Source organism: Passer domesticus, chromosome 1 (genome assembly GCF_036417665.1).
Source record: "Passer domesticus isolate bPasDom1 chromosome 1, bPasDom1.hap1, whole genome shotgun sequence".
Classification (NCBI taxonomy): domain Eukaryota; kingdom Metazoa; phylum Chordata; class Aves; order Passeriformes; family Passeridae; genus Passer; species Passer domesticus.
This window is the reverse complement of record NC_087474.1, coordinates 150378497-150395943: the sequence shown is the minus strand read 5'-3', so window position 1 is coordinate 150395943 and position 17447 is coordinate 150378497. Positions and strand designations below refer to the sequence as shown.

The 17447-nt window shown below is 40.7% G+C and overlaps 1 protein-coding gene across 21 annotated transcripts in view; it reads left to right on the top strand.

The window, feature by feature from the left end:
* MTSS1 (MTSS I-BAR domain containing 1) overlaps positions 1-17447 on the top strand; it is a 125938-nt gene that overhangs the window by 97256 nt on the left and 11235 nt on the right. For 9 of the 21 annotated variants that reach the window (XM_064396580.1, XM_064396478.1, XM_064396521.1 and 6 more), the window contains 5 exons: positions 3142-3153; positions 8360-8517; positions 9762-9869; positions 10831-10928; positions 12911-13121. In XM_064396580.1, the coding sequence (XP_064252650.1) occupies positions 3142-3153; positions 8360-8517; positions 9762-9869; positions 10831-10928; positions 12911-13121 (587 nt within the window). The remainder of the gene's footprint in view (positions 1-3141; positions 3154-8359; positions 8518-9761; positions 9870-10830; positions 10929-12910; positions 13122-17447) is intronic. The other 12 variants (XM_064396586.1, XM_064396598.1, XM_064396485.1 and 9 more) reach the window with 4 other exon arrangements.

Sequence of the window (17447 nt, the reverse complement as noted above, 5' to 3'; positions counted from 1 at the left end):
TTCTCTGTTTTACAGACTTTTTTTTCTGTTCTTCCTCAAGCAGGACCTGTCCCTTTGATTTTTCTGTAAAGTTACTGACTCACCTGTGGGAACTCTAAACCAACCAATTAATTCCCTTCCTAGCACTTGTAAGAATACTTTTGAATTAACTTCATGATCACCTGTGGGCAAGCAGGATGTTTGCTGAATTCTGGATTTCCTTCAACACTGTGCATGCTACTATTAAGGTCCTTTAAGCTTATTCTGCCATTTCCCATCTGACCTTATGGGAAAGTGTTTTTCTTCTGCTTTGGGCAGTTCCAGGTGGAGGAGCTCAAATATAAACCTCTCCTTTCCTCGTTCACATCCTGGCAGTGGTGTCCCCCAGCCCTGATGCATTGGGCTGAAGAGCTCTCTCTCACAGCTGATGCTGCAGCATGCACAGCAGCTCCTTGCTCCTTGTCTGCATCCCAAGGACGTTCAGGAAGGAGGGTCATGGGCTGTGGGGCTTGTCATGGCAGGAGTGCTGCAGGTTGAGCTCCCTGCCTTAGCTTTGGGGGGCTGAATCCATGGGGGTTTGCCTGTTCCATGGCTTCTGCGTGGTCAGTTTGTTCCTCTTCCATGTGGCCAAGGTCAAAGTTCAGGCCAGGCATTTAAGATCATGTGTTAGAAATTATGTTTGCAGAGTGAGTATGTTCACTGCAATAAGGGTGTTTCCAAAGCTTGAAGTGATGGGGAAAACACCAGGCTTTCCAAACAAAACAAAAGGAAATCCAGGGTCCTTCTGGAAGTTTGTTGGGGTATTTTTAGTAAAGTGACACAACTGTGAAATGAAGGTCTTGCATTTCGAAAGACCTCACAAAGAAAATTTTCACCCTATTTGTTGTCTTTAACTATTAAAAAAAAAACAAACAACAACACCTGAAGCTAAATTTATGTAGTTTTAAATAGGATCCTGGTGCACCTCCCAGGTCCATGCAGTCCCTGAGGGTCTCATGATGATCTTCAAGGTTCTTCTTCAAGGCCTCCTTACACCCTTGTTCCCATGGGGAACAGGCCCCCTGGGGCTGATTGCCCATCCCAGCATTGACACTTAGCTCTTGTCTGAGCAGATGAAGTTGTGTGGTGCATAGAATTGCAGACATCTTCTAAATTGCTCTTTGTTTTCAGACAAACATTGGCCATCAGAAGTCAGCCCAGCTAACCTGAGTCAGCAGAATAATTATGCACATACTTAAAATAAATTCCATGTTTAGATTTCTGCTGATTCAGGGCCTCATAAGTGGATCCATAGCTGCTAGAAGCAGTTGATGCTATATTGAATCAGGAGAGAGTCAGCAGCTGTGGCTCTGCATGTAACCATTTGGGAAGGTTAACAAAATGCATGATTCTTGAAGAAAAAATGATCAAGTGATTAAGTTAAAATATGTCTGAATGTGTCTGCAAAATCTGGAGTGCATGTTGGGTGTATTTTCTGTATTTCAGCTTTGCTATTAATGAATAAATAAACAGGTTTCCCTCCTACCTATAACATGACTGGTAGGTTTCATTTTCAGGTTCTTCATGTGACACTCTTTGAGCTTTGAGGAAAATGTTTAAATCCAAGTGGATATGTAAGAAGCTGGTGGATGTAACACTCCCAATAATATAACACATGTTAATAAGAAAACTGAGTTTCATCTGTAAGACATGTAGAACTTCCTGCAGAATTCCCTTAACATTCAGTACAACATTTCTTCTTGGGTCCCTGTCAATGCCGAGTATCCAAACTGGCAGTCTCTCCTTTTGAATATGCAGCAGTTTTGGAAAGTATTCTGTGATTCTAATGAAATTTAGAGAATAGAATATGATTTTTAATTTACTGTAGAACATGATTATTAATTTACTGTAATACTGCCAAAAGTGCTTTTTCTTCCTCCTCCTGGTTAGCAAAGATGATGTCTTTGTGGTTTAGAGCCTTTTTAGTTTTTTTTGTGTTATCCTATGGTCTTTGTAATATTGTTAGACTGTTCCCAAGGATGGTTGTGCAAAGCCTGTGACTCTAAACTAAAAAACATAAAGCTCTTCAATGCAATTATGACTGAAGAATGTCTCAGTTCTTACAGCAAGTGCTGACCTTCTCATTCAAGCACTTTACACCCTTTCTGTACATGGCACTTGCCTCATCTGGAGTGGCAGGCTGGAGAGGGAGAATCCCTGGCCAGAGCCTTCCTCCCCATGAGGGAGCCTCATTCCTCTAACTTGATCAAGTGTGGCACCATGACTAATTGAGAGCCAAAACTCAGTGGAGTCAATAAGATGCAGCTCAGAAGGAGGGAAGCTAATGAGCAAATTTTCCTTATCTTTTGCAAGAAAAAATTCCTGTGTGGATGAGGCCATGGTGCCTGCAGGGCTTTTTGGTGTGTTTTGTTGTTTTAGGGTTTTTTTCCCTGCAAGCTTATAATGTGAGCTCTCCTTTACAAAAATGCAGTGAAGACATGTTGCTTAATCAGTGACTGAAGACATTTCTTCGATTTACTTTAGTCCCTTGAGTTTTGAAGGCCTCTTGATAGTTCCCCTCTTTTTGACAGCAAGCCAGTTTTATTGCAAAATTTTATTATATAAAGTTTTTAAATTAAAATACACATATCATAGTTAATCTTTTTGATGTTCTTCCACATTGCATCAGCAATTAGGTTTTCATTTAATTAACAATCTGTTAATGTAATTGCAGTAGAGAACATCAAAAAGTGCTGTGGTTACACGCAGAACCAATCTGGAGTTCTGCAGGTTTGAGTTCCCTCTTCCCTGTGAGGGGATGAGCTTTGTGCCACTTGACCAGGGTCTGGTTATCTGTGTTGTGCACTTTCTCTGAAGCACAGGTTTACATCTTCTCACTGAGGAGTCTAAACTGGTTTAAGTCTCGTAAAATAAAACTGTGTGGTAAATAACCAGGGGTTTAATTTGCGACAGCTCACCAGGATGCAAAACTAATGCCTTTGTCTTTATCAGCAACAGAAGAAGTCAAAATAGTCTAGTCCAAACTGCTCACTCTCTTGTCTTGGCGCTGATGATAATGTCTAAATTCTAGGAATGCTGGAATACCAGTTTGACTTTTTTTATTTTCCTTTCTGTGTCAATTTTGTGTCCTGCAATTTCTCACCATGCGCACCTGCCTGACAGCTGAGGCTCTGGGTAAGTCTGTGCCATGCTGTGACCCTGGTGGCTGGTTTATTGTAGCCCTTGCTGTGGCCTCTTTATGGTGTCTGGTCTCCACTAACTGCCTAGACTTTAATTTCTAATGCAACTAAAATATTGCCTAATCTTGATGAACAAACCATCTTTTGATTTATTTTCTTTTGGCATCTAATTGGAACACTGTAAAAGAAGAAAACCAGTATTGTGGATAAACCTCTGGTTTATTTTAGAAAGGGATAACATGGACTGATAAATCTTGTCACAGCTGGGAGAGAAGTTAAATGGAATAGACATGTCATCAAGGTGATGTTCAAATAATTGAGTATCTTATTGTTAATTTGACTTTTAAAGTCTAGAGCCTAAAGTCCTTAATGTTGGTCTTTGTAACCTGTGATCCAAATTCCCTTTTTTATGAAAATCGCATGCATCTTTCTTACCTGATAGATAAGAAATCACTATATTTACTTCATGCTGGGGAAAGGGTTGGAATTCAGCATCACAGTTGTCTCCTGTTGCCTGATCACATCTCAAATATGTTTAAGTTGGGGTGTTGTTTCAGCTATTTCACAAATTTAAAGTAGCTGCCTTGAGATCCCATTGTGAATGAAGCATGGTGATTCTGAATCTGAGCAAAGTACTCACACCTGCACTTACATACCTGTAAGTGTAGTGATGTAGGTGTTGCCTTTAGGAGAAGCCTGAATTGATTAAATCAGCAAGCTCTTGAGCAAGGTGCCACCACTGGGCTTCTGGAGCTGGGCCTTGTTGAGGCTGCTGCTTTTCCCCATATTTTGAAACCACACATTGTGGTTTTCCTGGTTTGTAATTCAATGTAGAAATGTCATTTGGCAACTTGTAGCTTTTCTGTTAAGGCAAAACTTTGCACTTTTGAACATGAGCAGCTGACTCAGATCTCCAGTAGCCAAAAGAAAAACTCAGATTTGGCTTCTGAAGGAGTCTGAGTTTAATCCCAGTTATGAGGTTTATGGTGGCAGAATTCTTCTGTTCTCAGCACAGTTCCATATTAGTTAATTTGTTGGCTTTCCTGTGCAGAACGTAGAGGTTGTTCATTCTGGCAGCTGGAGCAGGTGTGCTCTTGTAAAGAAGGTGGCTTGGGAATGACTGTCTTGGAGCCTACTTTGATTTGTACAAGTAGAGGTGTACTCAGCATTGTCTCATACCATGTAAATTCTGCCACTCTGTCAAGTGTCCAGTACTGAATATTCAGGTTCTTTGCAGATGCTTAAAAAAGTGTATTTCTGTGACAACATGGAAAACAGTAACTTCACCAACATTTGCTGCATTGCATTGTCAATAACAGCAGTTACTTTAGCAGTCCGACTTGCACAGAGAGAATATAAAAATTATTTGGTGTTGCTGAGAGTTTTGCTAGTATGTCTTATAAAATACAGGCATGAAATTGGGTTGAAAATTAGATTTCCTTTTCCCCCTCATATTTTTCCTTTACTAAAGTTTTTTTTGGACAATAGTTATTTAAGAAATTGCATGAGGCTTTCAGCCAGGATTCACACAAAACACTGTAAAATGCAAGTTCTATTGCATGTTGGTCCTTTAAAGCCCTTGCATGTCATGGTAATGATGTAAAGCACCTGCTGTGAGGGTAACATTGAGACTGTCCTTGAAATAGCAGCAGATCCATGTTACTTTTGATGAGAAGCAGTTCAGCTCCCTGCACATGATGAGCTGTCACTTGCCTGTGTCTAGCTGCCGGTCACCAGGCTCTTGGAGCATGGTGTTGGAGAATTCAGTCCATAACTTCTGGTCTTGCATTTGTGCTCCTCTCTGCATCACCAGAGCTCCTCTTTGAGAGGCTAGATTTGAATTTCTCCTCAGTGTTCATGTTGTTGACTTGTTCTTCTGGGTGCAGCCAGACATGCTCTGAAGAGCCATCCTTACCTCCTGTTCATGTCAGGCTGGTTGCAGACCAGTGACCTGTGACTGCATTGGATGCTTTTGACCATTGCTGTTGCTGATTGCTGTGGTGGGTCACTGAAACCTGCCGTGGTGGGTCACTGAAACCTGCCTGCAGCTTCTTACACCTGGAGTGTCCTTCCAGGTGCACTTCCACAGCTGCTGCATGATAAGCCTCTTCTGGAACTGTCTTATGTCATTGTGGTAGTTTTGTTGGTTTGGAAGTGTTTTGGAATGCATAACCTAAAGGTCAGAGAATGTGGGCTGGAGGGAATAATCACTTGTTGATTTTCCTCATGAAGATGTGCCTTGTGACCACAGAAAAATGCTGCAATCAAAAATACTGCTTTGTCCAATTAACCTTCTCCTTGTTGTTCAAGGGGGGAAAGAACTGCATTGCTCTCCAGTGGTCAATATTCTCTTCTGAGATAAGTAGCAGATTCAAATCAGTGGAGACCCAAGGTGTCTGAGGAGCAGAGGTGGTCAGCTGTTGGCCCTCACACCTTTGGTGTTCTCTGAGTGTAGGAGTGCTGCTGTGGGGATGCTCTGCTCTGCTCTGCTTAGCAAAGGAAACTGATTCAATTAGGCAGAGATCTCATCCCTCAAATTTCCTGAGCTGAGTGCAGCTGGCGATTCAGGGAGTGGGAAGAGCTATGCCTGCTTTCAAAAGACTGGCTAGATTGATGTCTGCATTGTGGAGCTTTCAAAGGATGTTGATAAAGCTTTCCTCCTCCTAAAAGATGAGTTATGAGAAGTCACCAGGAGAGAGCTGTATTCATCTGTAAACATCTGACTTCAGAGCTTCATCTAAATGATTCACCTAAGCTTTTTTCCTGCTCTGAATTGTACCTGAGACAGCTTCTGTGTTTTCACAGACTGACCAAATGCCCCTGAGCATAAAAACGGTTCTGTGAAAATACTGGTGAGAAGTGGTGTGTCTGTTATTGTACTGACTCACTGGAACAAATAAAATGGGAATTTTGTAGAAGTACAGAGGAAATTGGAGAGTGGTGCAGTTTTACACATGCTTTGATCAAAGGGTTAAAATGGCAGCATTATTATGAACATATGAACATTATCCTCATAACTTTGTTGAATTGAGTGAATTACACAGGTGCAAATGGGGTTTATTTGTGCCCCAGGTTTTGGCTGCTCTTGTTTCTCTGGTCCAAGATGTCCTGCTCTAAGGTCCACAGAAAGTACCAAAGTTCACTATAATTGAACCCACTTCGTTAATAATGTCCAGTTGCTTTTTAAGTGTGTGTGTTCTCACTGCACAGGCAAATGCATTTAACAAGGATTTACTGCATTATGTGCATGATTATGGTGGAGCAGCTGAATGTTTATAGCAGTTCTCCAAAGCCAAACTAATGAGTGTTTCATTTAGTTGGCAGCTAATATAGTTTGCACTTGGTACATCCATGGTAGTGAGCCAGTATCTAGGCTTGAACAATAGGTAGTTATTTTACCCACTGTAATTCCAGGCAGTACTCAAAAAGGGCCTGAGCAATGATGCAAATTTCTGTTTCCTAAAGAATTGGAAAGAACATCTCCAGAGAAGTATGAAATGTTTAACCACTGCATCTTATGGCATAGTATGGGGAGGGCCTGAAATGTACAGAACGGTCTTGAAGCAGAAGGCCCAGTTTGTCTCCTGAGGGTGTGGACAAAAAGGCACAGGACTTTCAGGGAGGTACCCAAAGCTCTGCTATAACTTATTGCTGGTAGATGCTGATTTTGATGGAGGAAACAGAGGACCTTCATACTCTGTTCTTCTTAAAGTTTATTTACGTCCAAGTAAGTAAGTTTTATGAACATATTAGAGCAGCCAGACTGATCTGCAGGATCAGACACTGCTGGAGCTTTGGTTCCAGGTGGCCTTGGCAGTGTCCATGTTGCACTGCATGTGATTCTTCCAGGATCCATTGCAGAGCTCTGCATGTGGGCGTCAGTGCATTTTATCTGGACTATGTCTAACTCTCTGCAGAGGAGATTTGGATATATCCAGCCTGTAATTCCGCTAGGCCAGCGTGATTCTCTTTGCTTCCATTGCTGCTATCTTCTCCTGCAGCTCTGGCTGTGTATCAGTGCAGGGAGGCTGATGGATTTGCCTTGCTCTGGAGTATTAAGGAAATACATACAATAGTAAGGCAAAGGTTTTTCCTTTTTAAACCTGACATTGAGTCATCTGCATTGTGTACTACACACATAAAGAGACTTTTTCCTCTTGCACTTAACTTTAAATCCTCTGCACAGAAAGGTTATCATCCAAAAAATTGATTTTGGGCTGCTGCTTGTAACTCACCCACCATTTTTTTCAATGTTCTCTTCCTGGCAGTTAAATCGCATGTGATGGCATTTCTGGGAGATTTGCAACAAATTTGTATAACTGAGGTGCTTTAAAATATTTAGGGGTGTGAGCTGCATGAAAACATCTTGCAACTGCAGCATTATTGCCTATAGTATATCTAAGCAGCAGCTCTTAATTCCTGGAGGAATATTTTTTTGGCATGATGCAGCGTAATCACAATAAGGTACTCAGTGCACAATAAGGTACTTAGCTGTCACAGGAAGTTTTGATATTATGAGTTGACTGTAATTAACATGGTGAAGCTTTTTATTGCAAAATGCTGGAATTTAATTGTATCCATTGACATATATTGAACATATATATATACATATACATGTCAAAAATATGTATATGTATAACTTATGTTGAGAGGTTTGGTTTAGTTTGGACTCTGGAATGAAGAAGTTGGTTTGTGCAGAGTACTCAAAGGTCCAATGATCAGTAACATGTCCATAGTAGCATTTTTTATAGGAGATTGATTCATTCATTTAGTGGCCCCACTAAAAATTCTTACTAGAACCTTGTTAAGCACAAATGCAAAAAGGCAGAGATCCCTTGGGCTAGGGATTTATACTCTCCCAGTTAGCAAGATGCTGGTTTTCGGCAAGGATGATGTGAAGAGTTTCTACAGCTAATGCTCTGATAAAGTCCTTATTTAAAATGCTGTCTTTGGCTTGTTGAAACCTTTTGAATTGAGCTGGATTTCTATTCTGTGCAAAAGGGGAAAAAATAAATGCTTTGATATGCTTGATTTAATTGTGAGGGGAAACATCCTTACTGATTTGAATTAAGGGAAAATGCTGGTTGAGACTCAAATTGCAAAAGCACAATCCACCAGCAGTGCTGGCTGAAAATAATGTCGTCTTCTCTGGAGAGGCCCAGTGTTGACAATATGTGCTCTTGATTGTTTCCTGCATACAGGACGGGGTGACATTCAGCCCCAGCTGGATAGTGCTTTACAAGATGTCAATGATAAGTACCTGCTGCTTGAAGAAACCGAGAAGCAAGCTGTCAGAAAAGCTCTGATCGAGGAGCGCGGTCGATTCTGTGCTTTCATCTCGATGCTGCGCCCCGTGATCGTAAGAGCTCTTCGTTTTCACTCAGTACAATTCACAGATTAGATAAGTGGCCAGAAGCCTCTGAAGAGAGTATCTTGTTATGTCTTAGGAATTCATTTCTAGAGTCAAAATATAGCCTGTATCTCCCTCTGTCTGGCAAGTGGTGAGAGTTGGGACCTTTTTTGTAGGCGCTTGGAGTAATTCAGCAATGGAAAACACTGAACACCTTCAAGGTGACTGATGGGTAAACAATGAGCATAAAGAATGAAGTCAGTTTGTGTTCTTTATGCATTCCAGCCTGAGACATTGCAAATACAGTTTTTTCCCACTGCTTTCCTTCTTAACATCACATTTTAATACAAATCCTCCTTACTCCTACTCCAGTGCTAGGACTGATAAATGTTTCAAGACCTCCCCTGTGTATATAATGACATTATCTGACAAATTGCAGGCTGCTTCCTTGCAGTTTTCTGATACCTCTTTCCTTCTACATGACAGTTCTTCATTTCATTGGAAAGGTTTGGGTAAATTTTCATTTCAGGTAGTCTGAAGTCTGACAAGGAATTGTTCATGGATTTGTGCAAGCAAAGTGCATTTCTGAAGGGTCACCAACCTACTGGGAAAGTGTTCCCAGTGCTTGTTTACAAAGAGCATCAGTCTCAACAGAAAGCCATTGTTAGAGAATTAGAAAAGTCATGGCTGAGCAGGAGGAGGTGAATTCCAGACTGAGAGGACCTGGAAGACATGGTAGCTAAGGAATTACTGTGGTAGTTTATGGTGCAGGAATCATCTGAGTTAGCTGTCAATGTAATTTGAGACAGAATCAATCTCAGATGTATTAATGCTCTGTGCTTGTATATGCCTTTATCATAACTATGAAAAACTATGAGTTTAACCCCTGTTTACACTCAAGCTTAAAATTGTTAGGACACATTAGTGAGTGTACCTAGAACAGTTAGGTATTTGTCAAGTGCAGCAAAACTGACAGTTTTTCTGAAGCTGTCACAAGAAGAAGGCTGAGACTTATTTATCTTGTTGATGAGATAAAAAAATTTTGGGCTTTAGAATTTACAGCAATTTTAATGTAGTTACAAAACTCTAAATTAATGTTTTCAACCTTTCATAATTACTTAATGTGGAAAGAAAATGCGGCCCTATGGGGCATCCCCACAGTCCTCAGCAAAATTGTAAAGGTCATATATTGTGTTACAAGTGGGATTTTTAAAACCAAGGCTGTGGTTACCCTGGCTTGTTTTTCTTTTCAGGAAGAAGAAATATCTATGCTAGGAGAAATAACCCATTTGCAAACCATATCAGATGACCTGAAAAGTCTTACAATGGATCCACACAAATTGCCATCCTCAAGTGAACAGGTTAGATATTGTTACCTGGAAAACATTTTATTTGTTGCTTGCACCGCCTTTTCTTTTGTGTTGTGAGGAATATTGACTACTAGTGTTTAGTGGTTTAATGTGATGTTTTGTAGAAGCTTTACAACAGCAAGGTCATTTTTAACATGACCAATTAAAAAAAAAACCTGTCCTGTGAAAATTTGTTTTCAGGGGCTGAGTGCCCCTAAAATACTTGGTGAGAACAGAGTGAAATGGTAGCAGTAACACTTTGAAGAGTATGAAGACGCCCAGTTTCTGTGGAGAGTGTTTTGAGAAATGAGTGGCATCTCCTTGCCCTATGTTTGAGCATCCCTGTCTTTTTGTAGTCACAGACTTGGTGTTGCTGGGGTTGTGTAGCTTGATGGAGTCTTAACATTTGAGCATTTTTCCATGCTGTCCTTAAAATGCATAGGAAAATGTGTGTCATTAAATGAATCCAAATAGGACATTTATCTGCAACCCTGCTGTGTGAACTCAGATTTTTTGTCATACTTTATAATCACCTTATCATTGACCTAGAAATGTTAAGCTCTGTTGTGGTTGAATACTGAATCTTCATTTAATTGTTTAAAATGTTACAGTACTTCAGCTCAAAGGCTGTAATAATTTTTTTTTAAGTCAAAACAAAAGAAACAAAAACCGGAAAAGCTTCCTTAATTCAAAAAATAAATTTTCAATTTACTTTCTAAAAGTTTTTTTTCCATTCAGATCTGAAATTTTCTTTCTGTGGTGTCAGCCTTAGTGTTGAAGTATGCTAATACCAGTAAAGCCGAGGATGGAACTGACTCACCTGTGTGATACAGTGTAATTTTGGAAGAGAGCTGAGACTCAGTTGGCTCTGAAAGTTTGTGGCAGGGATGAATGCTGTATGACAAGCAGATGCTTTCTTTTAATAGGGTGAATTTTTTCCACGTCCTTGATGCTATTGATTATCTTTCATCAGGTAATTTTAGATTTGAAAGGTTCTGATTACAGCTGGTCTTACCAGACTCCTCCATCCTCTCCCAGTACTACCATGTCCAGAAAATCCAGTGTTTGCAGGTAAGTCAATTGGTAATATTTATTTTTAGCCTGTTTGGGGGCAAAGGGAGGCAAGTTCAGACTGTGAAATGGATTTTTATACATTGTTAAATCTTAAATAGCAAGTCTTAGTGAAACAGTCCCTCATGGTCTTTACTCATTTAAGTGTGTGCTGGGGATATTAAAAAGGATGGGCGTGACTGAACAACTTTTGAACTCAACACAACTTGAAGATGCTTTTGATTCAGTTCTCTTGAATCCATTTTGGATTCAGACTGTACTGACCTAAACTCTTGAGATTGTCCATTCATAATTTCCTTTTCTGTTTTTCATGTGATGACTTTTTAGATTATTCTAAGTAGCTGTTACTAATCAGTAAGTTAAACTATTTGAAAAGGGGAAAAACATCCTTGGCAATTGTCCTATCAGTTTGGTAGATGGAAATGCTTTTTTGATACAAGTTTTTTTGACTGTTTAATGCTGTCTAATGCTGTCCTGAAATATGTTGAAACACTGGATTCTGTCTATGCTTTCTCTGTAAAAACTGTTTTCTCTCATAAAACAGTTTACTAGCATGTTGCCCCCATATCCTGGTGTCCACATTTACTCTTTCCTTTTACTGAAAAGGAAGATACCCTGTTGTGTATTCTGCTCAACACTTCTCTAGCTGCTCTCAAATGATTACCTTTCAGTTTGCTGTATGAGCTATGTATTACAGGTTCCCTGTGTATGAGCAAAGTTACCTGCAGCATGTCAGAGCAAGTGAACACGACTTCCTGTACCTACTTGTCTCTGCATGCAGATATATATTAAAAAGTCAGTATTTTATATATATATATGTGAAAACGTGCATATTTAGAGCAATGAGCACAGGCTTAAAGATGCAATATCCTGAAGCTATAAAAGAAAATGGCAAAAAAACCCCAAAAATTCATCATCTCTTCTTAATCAATTTCATCTTCTTGTATGGTAAAACCTGTATGGCACAGGCTGATGTGTGTGGGTAAAACAAAGCAGAGCTCCTCTTGCTCTGCTCCCTGCTGACGTGCACATCTTCTTTGTACGTGGTGTTGGTGCACAGGAGGTGCAGCCTCCCCTTTGTATCCTTTGGAGCCATCCTTAGGTCAGGTTCCTGCCAGTGCAGCAGGGAGCTGCCCTCAGATTGGTACATCCTGCTAGTCCTGCTCAGCCACCCCAGCAGGAAATTCCAAAAGCTCCCACATTGTGATTGGCATGTCCGTACTGTCATGCATGGATTCTGAGGATTAAAGTCAGTCTCTTCCTTTGAAAAATCACTTTGGTTTGTTTTAGTGGATACTAATTTTGGGGTTTCATTCACTGGTTGTCCTTGTTACTGATTAAAGCTCCATACCCAGTGGCTTGGCTTCACTCCATGTGCTGTCATGTCTTTTTATCTGGTAGGAAGCCTTGAAGTGAGCAAAACGTGTCCCAGGTACTCTGAAGTGTGGGGGTTTGGTGATGCTTTCAGAAGTCTCACACACTGTCCTGCTGGCTGTCTGCAGCAGCATGCCTAGAGACAGACTTTTACATGAACTCCAGTGTCTTTGGTCCCCCTGCTAGAAATCCCATGGACAATCTGGTCCAAGTGTAAGTCAGAAATAGGAGAGAACCATCAGCAGACACTTTCTGAGCAAGTGCTGTGCTCAGGGAGGGCAAGTAGCAATTCCTTCATCCTTAACCTGAGTTGGAAGTCTGAGTGGTTAAGATTTGGTCATTTGAATGACACTCAAGATAAAATGCCATTTTCTCTCTGGTTGCCAGGGATACTGCAGCTGCTTATGGTTCTTTACTGATATATATGTGCATATATATATATATATATATATATATTTAATTTGTCAACATTTTTCTTTTCCGGTTTATGCTGCCTGTTGCTAGAGACACGTGGAATGTTAATTGTACTGTATATGGGTCTCTCCCCACCCTGCCCTTGTGTCTTTTCCTCTCCCCTTTCCTTTCTCTGTTCCTTTTGTCTCTCACAGCAGTCTGAACAGCGTTAACAGTAGTGATTCCCGGTCCAGTGGCTCGCACTCGCACTCACCTAGTTCACACTATCGCTATCGCAGCTCCAATCTGCCTCAGCAGGCACCCATGAGGCTGTCCAGTGTGTCCTCCCATGATTCTGGATTCATGTCCCAGGATGCTTTCCAGTCCAAATCGCCATCCCCCATGCCACCAGAAGCACCTAACCAGGTACGTGCAAGCATGAGAACAAAAACCTGAGTGTGAGCTGGACACTCTAACTTGGCTCACCTTTTACAAAAAGGATCTGATGTGGTTTTGGGGTACCTGGAGTCAGTTTAAACATTGAGGGTAAGGGTTGTCTCAATGCATTTCATTTATCCAAAAGTTGGGCCTCTAGCTGGAGTGATTTATGCTGCTTTGGCATAAAAGGGATGAGTTGCTCTTGAGCTATACAGTTTTCCCTCTGATCCTGGAGGGAGCCTAGATGCCTAACTTTGAGATAAATACAGACAACGAAGAGCAAGAAGACCCACCTTATATAGAGAATAATACTCACTTTACCCACTGAGCTTACCAGTGAATATCCTGCACAGGTTGTAAGTGGTTAATATCTGGTGGCTCTTTGCTGTTTAATGGGCAAATATTGATGCCAGAACATCCTTTTGACATCCATAGTACTGGTACTGGTGCCTTTGGCACTAGAGAGACTTCTTTAATTCCTTCTCTGCAATGGGTCTGGGATTACTTTAAATGCTACCAGCATTATCTTATGGAATTTGTTTTGCCATTTTTTATTACACCCATTTCTGTGGGTAGACTTGAATTTTGCATTCTCAGTTGAGGACCTTGCAGAAATAAGGTTTCTGCATGAAAATGGGAGGCATTATTAATTCTTTATGGAACTCAAAAGAAATGAGTTTTTGTGTAGTCATATATATAACATCCTGAAGCCAGTCAGATGGACAGGATTTCACTACAAATATAGGCAAACTTGCCCTGAGCATTTTTGGGTCTGCAGAAGGAAGTTGCTACTGTATTTGTTCATGGCATCTTTCCACTAAAAACTCACTGACCATCTGCAGGCAGAGATGTGCAATGCTCTGTGGCCTGTATCTTTCAGCACCTGAATTCTCTTTGCTGTTTTTTAAAGAAATCACACAGCAACTGTAACATTTTAAAACAAGGTTGAATTGCCCTCTCACATTATAAACCCCATTGCAAATCTTACCTACAAACTGAAAAGGACCTAGTTGAATAGGTCCTACAAACTGAATAGGACCTATCCTATTGTTGAGTATTACTTATTTTAATACACCCTGAAATATATTTTCTCACTGGAGAAAAACTGTCTTTCACTTCAAAAATGTAGTTGCACTCCTTTTTGCATGTTGGGGAGTTTTTTAGGCATGGTTGGGGAGTCTTAATCCTAATTGTCAGCAAGTGTTAGTGGTTATCAAGTGTCACCTGCCCATGAAAACTACCTTAGACCACCTTTGATAGCAAAATTACCTTTTGCAGAACACGTAGTAATTAATACCCTTAGAGAAATTTTTTAAGTATCATCCAAAACAACACTGGTTCATTTAGGCTTGGAACACGTTCTCAAGGGAAACTCAGTGGTTTTTAAATTTATTTCCTTCATTCATTTTAATCGAAATGCTTTCTTTTCAAACAATACCTCTTCTGTCCCCAGTCTGGACACAGCAGCTTATTTTTATAGATGACATCCTGAAGAACTTTGTGCACACTAATAAAATGAATGTTTTGTTTAGATTGGCTATGGCTAACCTAAGTGAAATGCAAAAAAGTAAATGAGCAATAATAAAGTAAACTGGAATAGTAACAAGGTAAGGAAGTTGACTTTTAAGATACATACATCAGTTACACATGCTAGCATCATCTTTGGTTTTCATAGTATCCACTGCACCTGCATAAAAGGGCAGTAATCCACATGATGATGCTATGTTTGCAGACAAGGATGTAAATTTGCAATTGCTCTTAGCATGAAAAAAACCAACACCTCTCTTTGCAAATTCCCCTGTTAAGCAGAGGAGAGAACTTAGGCTGGTATCAGGTGGCAGAACATCCTGAAAGTCGATGGGAGTCACGCTGATTTACACCAGCTAAGTTCATATGCTTTCACTTCATTTTAGAAACTGTCCATAAGGTTGCAAACTGATCCAAGCATCACTTGAGCTTTTCATCAGCTGTAGAAGGCTGCAGCAGTGTGACAAGTGTAGTGTGTTGGTATAACAAATAGGTATGTGCTCTGTATGTCTCTGGTTCTGTTTACCTTTACGCAGAGGAAAAGGTAACAGATCATTGCCTGGCTGCTTCATCTTTGCTTAAGTGTCTTGCTTTGTATGTTCAGCACTAAGTAAATTGTGTGTGTTGTGCTGACAGGTGACTGTGACTGTGAGCTGAGCAGAAGCTGTTCAGTGGGCAGCGTTACCCTGTGTTGTGTGTCTCTAACCAACTGACAGATCTCCCGTGGGGCTGTGCCTGGTGCTGGGTGGGAGGAGGCTGCTGCTCTGTCTCAAACACTGATGACATTGTTTCTCGTGGTGACACTGAGAGGGCAGAAAAGCAAGCTCTGGAACCAGCAAAGGAGATTAAAAGCTGTATATCTTGTGCTGGTGGACACTTTGATGATATTTGCTAGCTACCTGCTGTGGCGTATGTTGGATCAACAAAGCCCTTTTTCATTTAATAGTGAGTTTTAGAAAAAAAAGTAGAAGAGGGCCATGTATAATTCTCATATTACAGGAATGTGAGTATATGAGTTCTGTAAAGCTATTATGTATATAAGCTTGCCTATATTTTAGGCAAGCGTCACTGAAAACTGAATTGAATTTCCTCATAATCACAGATGGGGGGTGGGGAGTTGGTGGAAATCTCAAACAAAGAGCAACTGGAGATTGAAATAAGATATAGACTATACCAGAGGAGAGATGTCTGACAAAATGAAGATTGCTTTCCAGCCTGTAGTTGTTAGTAAGAGTAATAAGTCTTTACCTTTATCACACCTAGCATGGAAGATAGGAAAAAGAGCAATTACAAAAACAGACTGCTCTTTCACTGGTGTGTGAGGATCACCTTTCTGCAGTTCAAAGTGTTAGCCTGTAGTAGGATGTGGGAAGGTCACTGTAAAAGGCTTTATTCCGAATTCAGGGGGTACATTTGGGTGTAGCTGAACAGCTGGAAAAGCATCACAGGTCTCTTTCTGGAGTGGAACAGTTTCTTTAAATGCCAGGTTTAAGGTCAGGCATGGCCAGCATTGCCCATGACACACAGTGACCTCATGCAAAGCCCTTCTGAGAGACCTGCTGGAAGCACAGAGTGGCTCTTGGATGGGCACTGGCTGTGGCTGCTGCTGCTAAACCCACACTTTGCCCTGTGTGGTAGACAAACTGAGGCCTGGGAGTGAATATCTGTGACCACATGATGTGGTAGGAGTATAGTGATGTTTGATTCAGGGCATGATAACAGTAGGGTCCACTGGATGTGAACTGAACATGTGGGGAAGCACTTACACAGCTGGATTTTACAGGCTGCTTGTGACTTCATGGAGATTAAAGCAAAGGGAGAGAAAGAAGCAAATGAAGATAAAAATGTTGATGTGGTGTCAGACAGCAGAGAGATAAGTCTTTATTGTTAGAATGATCTGGAAAGCACTTTCCCTAAATGGTGAAGTAGAGGGAAACTGAGTGCGAAGTTGCTTCTGCATGTACAGGTTGTAAAGCTGGAAAGAGTCTGCTTTTGAGTAGATTCCATTGCTTGAAATAGCTGCAAGTTAGAATAGGGGAAATATATTGTTACAGCTGTTCAGTTTTCCATTTAAATTAAGAAATGCTTCCAAATCAGACCTTAAAAGAAACCCCAAAACAGAACAAAAAAACCCACCAAAAGCAAACAAACAAAACGAAAACCAAAAATCAAGTTCAAACTGAAACACATCTGTAAGTTATCACCAGATATTTGTTTCTTCTAAAATTCCTTTTCTAAGTTGCTTTGAATAGTTTGTCCCTGACTAGGAAGAAGGGTCAGTAGAGGCAGATTCCAGGAAATTAAACAAATTGAGGAGGTGACCCTTGAGTCAGTATCCAGAGCTTTTCTGGAAGTAGCTGAGCCCATCTTCCACTGGCTCTAGAGGGCAAATGGACCATGCTCATCATTAGGATTTGGTCTCCTGGAAACCCTTGTCCAGGAAGCTCTGTCTCCCATTTGAGAACGGGAGAGGGTTAAGAAAGCAATGCCATGTTTGAGTGGAAAACATAGCAAACAAAGAATGCAAGTCATCCAAGATAACCATGGTCCTTTTATAGGTTAGTAGGACAGGAGATGGAAAATATAACTGTACAATCTGGTAGCTCAAAAAATCTTTTTTTTATATCCCTGCTGGAACTCCTACATACCACACCAAGCAGTGGGACACTGTCCAAGAACAAGCCATGGCTCATCTGAGAGACCAGAGACCAAGCTACACTTGTACAAGTGTACATTTGGGGCATTGCTTGTCACTGCAAAACATAAAGCTTTAGCTTTATACTGTTA